General features: G+C 31.8%; 1 protein-coding gene across 1 annotated transcript; it reads right to left on the bottom strand.

Annotated features, from left to right (window-relative positions):
- Positions 1-88: 88 nt before the first annotated feature.
- On the bottom strand, positions 89-11392 carry LOC110893744. Its single transcript, XM_022140863.2, has 6 exons — positions 10710-11392; positions 2715-2853; positions 2361-2628; positions 2211-2295; positions 258-382; positions 89-192 (listed from the first exon to the last, which is right to left on the bottom strand). Exons 2-6 carry the CDS (start codon positions 2841-2843, stop codon positions 89-91), a joined length of 711 nt encoding a protein of 236 aa, XP_021996555.2. The 5' UTR covers positions 2844-2853; positions 10710-11392.
- Between the last annotated feature and the right edge of the window lie 2274 nt (positions 11393-13666).

Raw genomic sequence — 13666 nt, 5'->3', positions numbered from 1 at the left:
GTACACACTTCGAATTTTGTTTATGGATTATTCCAAGGGTTGTTACATACACATATTATAAAGCATTATATTAAGTAATAAAAATAGATTAGGTTAATGTGTGTTTATACCTAGTAATGACATTCTTAAGATCTTCAATATCTGGATTGATGACAATAGTAGTTGCGTTGGTAGATCCCAATTGAAGTGTTCCTGATATTACAGTGTATGTTTATGCAAAAGTGATGCTAGATGAATGGTCAAAATTTTATGTATACCTTTATACTCCGTGACTTTCATTGATGTCATAGCTATTATCACGGGTTGAGGATTTTGTAAAGCAGCTTCTCTGTCGAAGGAAAATGCAATTTGCTCCCATAAGGTGGCCTCAATAAAGTTCCCGCTGCAAAGATATATTGATATTAGAAAATAGAGAGTTTACTAAAGTAGGATATTTGTAAGGATAGGTGATGCGTGTGTAGTGTTTTATATGTTTATTGATATTTTAAGCCCTTTTTAACACGTTAGTCAAGTTTTAAATTTATAAAACACGATATTCTACTAACACTAAACACACATATGGGCAAGTGCACCCATCGTGAGCGTAGTATAGCGGTAAGATACCGAGGTCGTCCAAGGATACAAGAGCTTTTAGTACCGGTTTATCCTCAACGTCTAATCAAATCAAAAGTTTTAGAAAAGGTTTTAAACATGAAAAATAAAACTAAAATGCTGAAAAATAAAAATAAAATAAAAACAGATAGACAAGATGAATCACTTGGATCCAACTCGCCTTTAATGTAACCTTTGATGATTTCCGCAGTTTTGCACTTTTTAAGAGATTATCTTAGTTATAGTAGTAGGCCCCTCTTTTGAATGTGACGTTACCCTCAACCTAGTGGTTTGAGTCAGCAAGGATACAATCCCAAAGGGTCGGAATATTGAAAGATAATTAATTAAGTTATTAATGCGTAATGTGGTAGGCCCCTCTTTTGAAGGCGACGTTACCCTCGGCTAAGTGATTTGAGTCAGCAGGGATACAATCCCAAGTAGCCGGGTTAATGTATTAATAGTAGTTTACATATGAGGGGATCAAGCCATTCGCACCCCTACCATCCAATACCAGTGGGTATTGAAAGAGGTCCTAGTAAGCTTGACCCAGGTCCTTGCAGGATCTATACACTGAACAAGGCAAGAACCCAAACCATTCCCTTAATCCCCGACCAGGTAGCCAACATATCTCTATATAGACCGTAGAGATATGAATGGTGAAAATCTTTTATTTTATATAGATAGTAAAATAACGCCAAAACACCACGGACAAATGATAAGGAAGTTTCACCTTCAACATAAGAAACTAGTTATTAAAGTCATTAATACAAAACCAAATAAAAAGTGCGAAAAGATTAAAAATCAAAAGTATTACATTAAATGCTTGTCTTCACCAAGTGATGTAAGAGGCTTATCCAAACATGGCCTTTGATTGACAAGAACTCTTACTATCAATCTTGGATCTCGAGACTACTACACACACTCTAAGGTGGATGATGGATGATGGTGGTGGATGTGGGTGTTGTAGTGGTGGTGAAGTGGGAGAGAGGTGGTTTGCCAAGATATGCCTTTGAAGTGAACCAAGCACCCCTATTTATAGCCTGCACAGACGCCCGGACACGGCCCCGTGGCCATCCTCTTTCTCTTTCTTCATTAATTGCAATTGTCTGTATTAGGCTCCACACGCCCCCGTGTTCGCTGGGCACGGCCCCGTGTGCAGAAGCGTATCTGTACTATCAAGATTTGCAAGATTCTGCGAATCTTAGCGTTGACCACGGCCCGTATTGAGTTGGGCACGCCTCCATGCTAGGAATAGAAGCTTCTATAGCTTTGTCTTTTCTGCAGACATCTGACCACGCCCCCCCGTGTTCGCTGGGCACGGGGCCATGGTCAGCCTTCTGTCTCTTGTTTTTGCTTGGGAAGGTGCTGTCGAGGGGTCGGGCATGCCACGTTTATTCCTTTTCTTTGTATTTATGTTAGTTTTTGCTGCATATTTGTTCCTTTTGTTCATTTAGGCTCATTTGGTCCTGAAAATACAAAAGGAAGACAAAATCACACTTTTCCAACATTAGTACTAAAAAATGGTTAGTTTTATGCCTCATTTGATGTATTTTATATGTTGTATTTTACACACATCAATAGGTGATACTATTTCTGTATGACCAAAATTGTATGTATACCTTTGATCTTGAAGATTGATTATTAATAGGTTGTTGCCTGCCCTATTAAGGATAGGTGATACTCGTTCCATACGACCAATGTAATCTAAAAAAAAATATCATTAAAAAAGGAATTTTTTTGATAATGAAAGCTAATGTAATAATAAATACCCGTTAGCAAAAGATGGTTGTCAATGCGGGGCCTTAAACGATCGTAGTTGACAAAGTTGAAGTAATGGTAGGGGATGGCGTCGTCATCAAATTGCGAAAAGGATGTTCGTAGACCAAGTCTGATACATGTTGTATGGGGTACAACATTCATGGACGATCTTGCAGTGTCTAATAGGTACTCAGGGATAGTGTAGCAAGAATGTAGCGTTATATGTGACTCAAAATGGGATTGATGATGTAGATCGGCTATTGCTTCTATTGCATCTCCCTAATTTAAAAAAAAAACAGTTCAACATATATAAAAAAACAATAGCAATAATAGTAGTAAATTAAAATATATGTCACAGAGCTTACATGGTTATCTACAAAAAGATAGCAAAGCTCTTGTCTATTTCCATACGGTATCCACTTTCTTATTACTCTTATTTGAAGGGGCTCTGCATTATCATTTGGTCTAATCGTTGATATCTCAACGAATGGCATGTTGATTGTCCTATAAAGCAATGATAAAATGAGTCAACGAGGATTAAATGTATATGGTCAACCGAATAAGACTTTAAAGACAAAATTTATGATTAAATGTTCATAGTACACTATTATATATGTTTATAGAAGAGTGTGTAGCCGAAAATTATGGTAGGATGCTGAGAAATATGGTGCCCTGGAAAGAAAAGAGGTTTGATTCCTAGGCGCGTACTCTCATTGACGCATTATTTGGCACAATTCACTCGATCAGACTTTTGTGAATAAAAACAGATCAAAAGTGAGGAGTGTTTATAGATCCTTATGTAAAAGTACATTGGGAAGGGGGGTGTGGCTATGTAAGATGTTAGCCAATTGGTGGTCCGTAGAATTTTGATTTGGTTTGATTAAAGTTCTCATTGTCTTCCAGGAAAAAAAACAAACAAACAAATTATGTATAAAACGTACAGTGGTTGTTATTTGACTAAATAATAAAACACATCATTATTAACAAACATCTAGTTACTCTCAAATAGTCACATTACAATTAGAGGTTGGCAAGTTACACAAATTAAATTAAAAGCATGATAATTAGAGGAACACAGGAACATATATTTCGGTATTCGCTGAATTAACAACGCTCACCACAGTAGAATAATTTTTGTTTAATGTCTTTCAAAATTTAGTAAAAGATATTTATAGCAATTAAGGAAAATAAGAAGAAAGTGATCCTTGAAAAAATGCACTTAGAAACCAAAAGTATGAACATATTAAGATCAGATGTGAAGTAAAACCTAATTGTAATTCAAGTGGATAACATGATACATATACCTTGTTTGCGAACAATACAGGGAAAAGTACAACCATGAAATCAACAGAGGCAAGAGACATGTACCTTGAACGGTGAATAGGTGTTTTTGAATGAATATCGGGTGAGACTGTGAAGAAGAAGATGAGGAATATGAGATTGAAGAAATTGGGAATATGAACGGTTTTTGAGCATTAAGTGGGATTGAAAAAGTTACGGGAGACACCATCGGTGAAGGAATAGCCGTGTCCCTACAAAACACCCCTTTTAAATAATAACCGCCGGTGGGGTTTTGTACGCCATCATCTTCTCTCTCTCTCTATGAAACTGATCTCCTTTTAATATTCTACCCCACACTATATTGTAGATAAAAAACTAATATATACCAGTCACACCACCCCAAATAATCATCTCATCCGGTATCGAAGCATCCACAAGTTTCAAAAAAGCTCAAATCATCTCATCTGGTATCGAATCGTATCGCTTCAAGTGTCGTTTCACGCCTTCGTTTATATCCACAGCATGTATCCCCAATTGTCAGAGAAATTCAAGCTCCTTGTGTAGTTATTAGAGAAATTCAAGCTCCTTGTGTAGTTGTTAGAGGATTTACCGCAAGTTTGAAAAGATTTAATGGCAGTGGTAGTGAAAATAGTTGAAATACCGGAAAAAGTGGAAAAAGATCGGATCTTTATGGGAATTGTGTGGTTTCAGAGTGTAAGTTTGTTGATTCTGAGATGGAGGATGATGTTGTAGAGGTTATTGATGTGTTTAATATTGTGGTTAATAATGGCAATGATGCTTCAGGGGATTCAGGTGTTAAAATGAATTGAGATGTAGTTATTTTAAAAAGGTTATTTAATTAATTTAATTTTAATTTTTAATTATCACACCACCGACGTTATCGACGCATCCCATCATCACGTTGATTCGGAAATTTTAAAATGTTATTCAATTGCCTCAATTGTTATTTTAAAAAGCTTCTTTAATTAATTTAATTTTAAATTTTAATTGTCACAACGCCGCTGTTATCGACGCATCCCATCATCACGTTGATTCATAAATTTTAAAAAGGTTATTCGATTATTTTTATATTAAACTTCGTTGTTCATACTATTATGGCATAAAAGTGTTAACTAATTCAAATATATTATTCAAGGGGTGTGTATATTGGCCATGTTGGTTTTGGAGGTATTATTTAAGGGGTATGTATATTAGAACATGTTGGTTTGGGTTGGCACTTGGCATAGCATATGTGTTTATTAAGCAATGGTATTATTTAAGGGTGTGATGTTAAGAGACACAACTATTGATTTAGCCTAAGGTACCCCAAGTTACTTTTTGTAGGGTTATATAATTATTTAGAATACCAATCCAAATTTTAACAAGTTTGTCCGAAATATATGAAATATCCGAATTTTTTAATTAGTGTATATTATTTAATAATTTTTTTAAAATATTTCATATAATTTGGATATCCAAAATTCGGATATGTAAAAACTTCATATTCAAAATTTTTGCACACCCCTTAGCTTAGGTCCGTCTATCTGGCATTCATATTGTACATAATGGTGGTATTGATGAACTGATTTCTCATCTAATAAATTTCATTGTGACCATGTGATGGTTGCAAAACTTCAATTAAGCACACAAATAAATAACATATATAAAAAATAAAAATATTATAAATAAAAATACAAAATTTAACATTTGGGAATGTTGGAGGATGAAGCAATGCAACCACTATACATATGTGCTTTAAAACATGAGTTTGTAACCAGATGGACCTAACAACATGACCAACATGTCCCAGCACAACTAACTTAAGTGCACAGGTGTCTTTGGTTTGTTGTATGGTTCAACCAACTTCTTCAGTACTAACTTACTCCATAGTCCATACCATAAAAATACATAATAAAGTTATATATCATAATAATATGATATAAACTAAAAATAAAATAATACTTTATAAGAAACCTATCCTTTTAAAAATACCACACATTAATATTTCTAATAGTTTGTTAAACCAAATAAGATGTTTAAGTTTATAGGCTCTTAATCGGTTTCTTCTACTTTCGTGTAAAATAATCACTCACTACCATCGACAAAAGAAAAAATCAAAACTGATGAGAAAAGCGGAAAACTAATGCATTTGGACTAGGATGCGTATGAGTTTTTAGGTATGGACCAGTCATGATATTATTTAAAAAATATTTTCCTAACATTGGGATCGAGTTCGGGCCACGAATGATTAATGATATAAGGTGGCCTATGAGGGGATTATTCCAACCGGTATCAAAACCATTTACTGCTAACGTGGGGCTAGCTTGAACAAAGGAAGTAATTTTAATAATTGGTGTAAAATAAGGTAGAAGTAAATTTGACGTCCAAAAAATAATTAAAACCATTTACTGGCATGTTAATATTATATACATATAAAACAATTATACATGTTATTTTAGATTTCTTGTAGATTTTGTCCGCACCATAATTATTGATAATAATGATTTGTATCTTAAATTTATATCGGTTTGGACGTACTAAAGTTTTTAGGAAACTGAAATTATCAAAATCTGGAATCTGTAAATTACACTTGAGCTTTTTGATATTTCAAATTGGGTTTTAGGATGGGTATGAGATCAAGTTTTATTGACGAGGATCTCATCTGAGAAATTTGATCCACCTAAACTTAACAGTTAAATAATAATATCAAATAGAGTCGAGACAGGGTATATGATACAGTTTTACAATAAAAAATAAGACATAATATACCACATTTTTTTCCGAACGGACATAATATACCATATGTCATCTTTAACCCGACCCAATCAGGGGTCACAAGGACAAAATTCATGTTCACATCAGTGAGTTTTATTAAAATTGTTAATTACTTAGGATCGTATGATTGTAATTTGTGAGTATTTGTATCTATCAGAAAACAATGTTTTCGGTTGTTAAAAACATGATGACATGGGGATGATTATAATTATGGTTATGAAAATGAATGTTAATTTAGTATTAAGTTAAAGCTAAATTTGATAGAAGCCTTAATCAATTAATTAGTTGAACCTGCTACATAGGTTGTTATGGCTGTCCCTGTTGTTTCAGATAATACTATAACCAAAACATTGTTTGAAATTTATTTAAACACACATTAGCTGAATTAGAAATATATATATATATATATATATATATATATATATATATAATTATCAAACTATATATATTATTATTTTTCTTAAGTATTTACAAACTAAAAGGTATATTTTAAATTAAAAAGGCAACATTTCTAAAATTAAAAAAAAAACCTGGTTTTACAAGACTAAGGAATTAATAAAACAGCTAGAAGCATGCTTAAAGTTTTATTTATTTAATAATAACAGGTGATGCATATAAATTTGACTCGGTCTATTTATAATTCAATAAGTTTATATAAATAAACAGCTTCGATTACGATATACATTGACTTATAGTCTTATAGTTTACGACAACAAAGACAATTATGTCATCTAAGTATAAATTCTAAATATCATTTTATTATTAATTCATTTGAAAATTATAGTGTTTTAGTTGTATACTGAAAATTTTCAATCATTAAACTTGCATGTTTAGTTTCAGGGTTATTGAGAAAATGATGTTTTATATATTTATTATATGATTAATATAAAAAATAATATATATTTATATTGCATAAAAACGTCTTTAACTTTAGTGCTAGTACATTAAAATTAATAAAACTTATATAATTGTATAAAGATGTGATTATACTATTATTAATAAGTATGTAGAGGATCCTGTAAAAAGTGCTCAAAGTGTAAGAAGTGTGAGAAGTGTATTATAACACTACATATAATACTATATAACACCATATAAACACCGTATAACAATATATAACACTATATAATACCATATAACACTATGTAACACTATATATCATTATATAACAAATATAACACTATAGGTTGTCTGATAGCATGTCTATGATAGATGTATAGTGTTATATTTGTTATATAATGATATATAGTGTTACATAGTGTTATATGGTATTATATGATGTTACGTATTGTTATACGGTGTTTATATGGTGTTATATAGTATTATATATAGTGTTATAATACACTTCTCACACTTCTTACACTTTGAGCACTTTTTACAGGATCCTTACCCTATAGACATGCTTATAATATGCGTGGTGGTATATATTGTTTGTATTATTGACGTAAAATGTAATGTATACTTTTTTGCTGTGTTAATATCTAATAAAGTTAATCACTTTAAATTATAAATTTAAACATCTTAAATAGTATTAAAAAATATTCATGTTTTGTACTTTTACGTACTATAATTAATGTCGATCAGTTCATCAGGCCGGTTTAATAAGTTCAAGTCATTTTTCCATGTATATATTTGTATTTTGTAAATTTGGTTTTTTTTTCTTTTTTGAATATATATTTAGATAGTAAAAGATGGTGACTTTTTCAAAAAAATAAGAAAATTTATTATTTTTATACCATTAATCTTTATATTATTATTATACGAACTAATTTATTAGTTTCTGAATCTGTTCCAAATCTGAAAGAAACAGAACAAAATGATTTATTTGGATTACAAGTTGCTAAAGCTTTGAATGATTGAAAAGAAATACATTGAAGGGCAAGAGATATGACCACTCAAATTTGTTGCAACTACAATGCTTAAAAGGCAAAACCTTTTATTAAGCATATTTCTATACGAAAAGTTAACATTCAACCATATAAACAAATCAAACAAAAGAAGTTTAAATAAAAATTATTAAATAATGAAACATATCAATCATATTTAAAAGAATGATTGAGATATAAAACAATTACGCCTCTAATATATTAATTATTTGGGACCTCATCTTTATTCTTTTCCTTTTCATCACACGAATTAGGAAAACACTTTTGTTACATAACACTACTGAGCGAAAAGTTCGGGAGAGAGCGGGGGTCAGGCGCCCCTCCCGACCTCTTGAAAGCTACGCCCTTGCGTGTGGTTATATATCTTTTTCCCCACAAGAGTCTATAAGTTATCTTGAAATACAGTGTGTGTGTATATATATATATATATATATATATATATTATGTGTGTGTGTGGTATAGTAAAGTGATTATATCCAACAAAACAAAAGTAGGGACATATGATCTATACATATATATGTGGCTTTCTCATCCAAATGAATGATTGAATCAACTTGGATAATATAGTCCTACGTTGCATGAAAGCGAATTCATATCTATCACTTATAAGTTAACATTTCAATAATCATATAAACATGTATGTAATTATCATCGATACGATTTTATAATAAAATGATGATTCATATATATATGAATTTACCTAGCTTAGCTTGTAATTGAATGGTTGTTATTTTATAACAAAGAAAGTTATTAGCATATATAAATTGGAAACATGTTCAAGTAATATAGTCTCTTTCTGATGATTTGCTTGTGTCGCTTCCACGCGTACATATGCATGCGAGCTCGCCCACATATGTACCGCACAACGGCGTAGCTTTGTGGGGGCGGGAGGGAGCGGCCGACCCCCCAAACTTTTTGCTCGTTAGTGGAGAGTATGTAGTTTTCGTATAGAAATTTTTGGGTGTATATGTTTTTGACCCCCCGGTTTTATAGAAATTTTTGGTATATACATTTTCGACCCATCGGTCAGAAATCTCAAGCTTATTGCATGTGTATAGATAGGCTATCTAATGTATCAGTTTATAAACTAACACACGGTGTGTGTGTATATCTTAATTATTCGCTCACATATGTACTTGTACATGTATACACAATGCGGATTAAATACAACGTGAAAAGTAAGTGAGAAGCGTACCAAGTGGACATGAACCCTTGAACAAAAGGAAATCAACGACTAAGAGAATACAAGAATTTCATAATATACATGTGTTAGTTATAATTAAAAAAAAATTGAAGAGTAATAGTTGTTAACCATTTTCTACTTCTACCGATTTTTTTTTAAATTCTAATAATTCTTAGTAACTTAATTTTGTTTAAATATACCACGAAATCGTATATATATATATATTTTTTTTTATTTTGCGTATAGTATTTTAGTTTATTTAAAAAATAATTTATTGTGAAACTTTTGTGCATGGTTATATGTATAATTGTGCGTTATTATATACATATGTTACACAATTATAACATATATATGGTGTATAATTATACCATAACTTCATACCAAATTTAGTTTATTTTCACTTTATACATGAATCACCCTCTGTATACACAGGGGTGTGCATGAGAGAAACATTAAAGCTAATTACTGGCTTTGTTTATGTGCCAAATATACACAATGAGATGTTATTAATTTTTTTTAATGAAAATATCTCTTAGAAAATAAATGTGCTTTTCCATTTTTTTGCTTTGCATCTTTATTATATTTAGTAAAAGTAATCTAAAAGTGAGGTGATTTAAAGCTTTGGGAAAGCACAACAAATTTGGAATTACTTTTGCATTTGAAGGCACTAACTACTTCATATATCTAAAAAAACTAGTTAATTAATTTTTTTAATGGCGAAAAATTCTATGATCATAGAAGGCCAATATAAAACCCGAAAAAGCACAAGGCAGCAAAAACAAAACAAAACAAAAACGGAAAGACAAACTACAATAGTAAAACTATTACGATACCACATATCTCACATTGAACTGTCACCATCTCTCCCAATTTAGGTCCTTCATATTAGATCTTTCTCTAATTCATATAAACGAGTTTTCTTTTATTTTTGCTACCGTCTCTGTGACTGATACATTGAAGTTATTAAATTCTTTATTATTTAATAATAATAATAATAATAATAATAATAATAATAATAATAATAATAATAGTAACAAACTGCACTATAAGATATCTAACTTTTAATAACATGTAAAAGAATTAACTTGTTAGTTACCTTTATGAGGTTTAGTTTTTTCTTCTATTGATGTTTTTATTGTATATATAAATAGCGAGTGGTTGATTTTATTATTATCTATACCCATCTCATAGAGAGAGAGAGACACAATTAGGAACCATTCTCCGACAAAGCAATTTACCTTTATCGGCACTGCACCCAATTGTTCCACTTGTAGTCGATGCCTATGTTAGGTCCCAAGCTACTGATCAAGAGGTTTCTCATCCACTTGATAGAGAGAGTCTTGTAAAATCACCCAACCAAATCAAACAATCACATTTGTTGGAGAAAGCAAATAAATTAATCTCATCTTCAAAGGCACATTACCACAACACATATCTTTCCGAAAGAGAGTTCAATCACCCAATCCGGTTTTTCTCACAAACAAACTATCTAAATTAATACCCATCTCATCAAAATAACTTTTTACTTTAAAGATTTCTTACCATGTATCCGACAAACTTCTCCTTGCTATAGGCTTGGTATCAAACCCAATTAATCTTATTGGTACTATCATCACCACCTCATAAGAACCTTAGTATAATAGATTCGAAATAAGTAATAACAACCTTTGGGCTTTAAAAAGAGCATAATAGTACAAAGGTGTACTTCCAATAACCGATTTCATGAGCGTGAGCCTCCCACCAAAAAAAGATTATTTGCTTTCCACGAATTAAGCTTAGATTTGAACTTCTCCATAATACGACTCCAATGTTTGGATAAGTTCATTTTAGCACTATAGAGAGACCAAGGTAAATAAATTGAAACTTACAATTGAGAAATCAAACCACAAAAGGAATGTTTGGGTGTAGTGATTGTATTGAATGTTGTAGATGACTAGGTTATCAAATAGGGTATTTATACCCATTACAATGTTACATATTCTACCCTTAACTAATGCTATTTACACATAGGCTTAATATTGAGGATACGAGCCAGCGTAGCAACCTCCATTTCGTCCACACCCACACCCACACCGAACACCTTGCTCTTATTATAATTCATCTTTAAACCGAATGCCAAATGAAAACATCTAAGGATGCAATTAAGGTTGATTAATCATCTAAATGTAATTATATTTTTCAGCAACATCCCATTGTCAACCCTACACAACTGGCAATTTGGTGTTACAAGCATGTTAAGCATTTAAGAGAGACTAATTTCATACCCAACACAAGTTGCAATTTTGATGTTTAATCATAGGCCTAAATATGTCTTGGAATAACTTGAACCTAAAGATATTAAATTTTATTATTTTTGGATGTGTTCATGACAACTTTTTATCATCTAATCATCATTGTAGATTCATAATATAAATTCTACCAAAGATAAAAACACATAATAGTTACACTGTGTTCACCAACCATGTAAATCTGAATTTTAATTAGAACAATAACGATATCAAACACAAGATATATATCACACGTAACATATAATGATATATAATTAATGTTTTCAAAACCACTATAGAAGCATTATCTTTGTCATTATTGGAAGATATTATGTAACAAATGGTGAATAATTATCTTTTGCCCATTGTATTAATAATGACAAGAGGTGGGGTTGTGTTGGGTTTATTTTGTTTTTTTTTTTAGTTAATAATTAATTATAATAAAAAAAATTAAAGATATAAAAGGGTAAATAAATGTTTGATTATTTATTTGGATGACAGATCCTGAGTGTAAGCAAGTAGTGGAAATCTGGTTTGATCAAACCCTCTTTGATGATACTAACCCAAACTAATAAGGGTATGTTTGGAAAAGTAGCTGGTAGTTGGTGGCTGAAAGCTGCTAGCTGGTGGCTGAAAGCTGCTAGCTGATGGCTGGAAGCTGGTAGTTGTAAGCTGTAGCTGGTAGCTAGTAGTTATAGTTTTTTAGATATATTTTGTGTTTGGCAGAGTAGCTGGAACTTTTAATAAAATGTATAAAATGACTAAAATAAACATAATTAAAAATTTTAAAAGTTTGTGCATTAAAAAGTTAATTATATTCAGGTTAAAATAGTCATGTTTTCCCTAAAAGCTTGTAGCTCCTTCTAAACGCTACTAGTAGGAGCGTTCAACCAAAAGCTTCAAGCTCCTAACCTAAAAGCTTCAAGCCTCTTCAACCAAACAAAGCTTTTTATTAAGTAGGAACTTTTTCTTAAAAGTTTAAAGCTTGAAGCTCCTAAAAGCTCCATGCCAAACATACCCTAATAGTTTAGTTATGTTGATGAAATCTTGGGGCTGCGGGTAAGTAAAAAACTAAATACTAAAAGTAGGGTTGTGAACGAATCGAACAAACATGAATAAGGCTTAGTTCGTGTTCGTTTATTAAGGAAATAAATACGTTCACGAACTATTCATGAACATATACCAAAAGAGATTTTCTGTTTTGTTCGTCCATTAAGGAAATGAAGTCCTTGTTCACAGTGGCGAAGCTTGAGATTTCCTACCGGGGGGTCGAAAACGTATATACCCTAAAATTTCTATAAAACCGGGGGGGGGGGGGGGTCGAAAATGTATATACCCAAAATTTTCTATACAAAAACTCACCCTCCGCTACTGAGCGCAAAGTTCGGAGGGTCGGCCGCCCTCTCTCGTCCCCACTATGTTGCGCCCCCCACTAAGCGAAAATGTATATATCCAAAATCTATACAAAAACTACATACCCTCCACTACTGAGCGAAAAGTTCGGAGGGTGGGCCGCCCTCTCTCGCCCCCACTATGTTGCGCCCCTGCTTGTTCATTCATTAGTTTTGGGGAACGGACACAAATGAAAGCAAACAAATGCAAACGAACCAAAAAAAAAAAAAAACAAACAAACAACAGATATTAAATTTCGTCTAAAATTGGTATCTTTCATCACTAACATTACGTAGTTCCACCCAAAATATACTAACCTTATATTTATTAAGTACTTTATTAGTGGAAACTTTGAAGTATTCAAACAAAATATAAAATGAAAAACCCTAATGAATCATCAAACATAGACGAACACGTTACCAAACGCTCATGAACATAAATGAACAAAAACAACCTTTGTTCATGTTCGTTTATATAACTAAACAAACAAAATTTCTTGTTCTTGTCCATTCATTTATTAAATGAACGAACATAAA

Source organism: Helianthus annuus, chromosome 12 (assembly GCF_002127325.2).
Source record: "Helianthus annuus cultivar XRQ/B chromosome 12, HanXRQr2.0-SUNRISE, whole genome shotgun sequence".
NCBI classification, from domain to species: domain Eukaryota; kingdom Viridiplantae; phylum Streptophyta; class Magnoliopsida; order Asterales; family Asteraceae; genus Helianthus; species Helianthus annuus.
Note: the sequence above shows the minus strand (reverse complement) of the source record. Positions and strands in the feature narration are given on the sequence as shown.

Coding starts and splice junctions, on each gene's coding strand:
- LOC110893744 (XM_022140863.2), bottom strand. CDS start 2,843: ATGCCATTCGTTGAGATATCAACGATTAGACCAAATGATAATGCAGAG. Junction 2,629..2,714: donor ATCTTTTTGTAGATAACCAT/GTAAGCTCTGTG, acceptor TTTTTAAATTAG/GGAGATGCAATAGAAGCAAT. Junction 193..257: donor GAAAGTCACGGAGTATAAAG/GTATACATAAAA, acceptor CTGTAATATCAG/GAACACTTCAATTGGGATCT.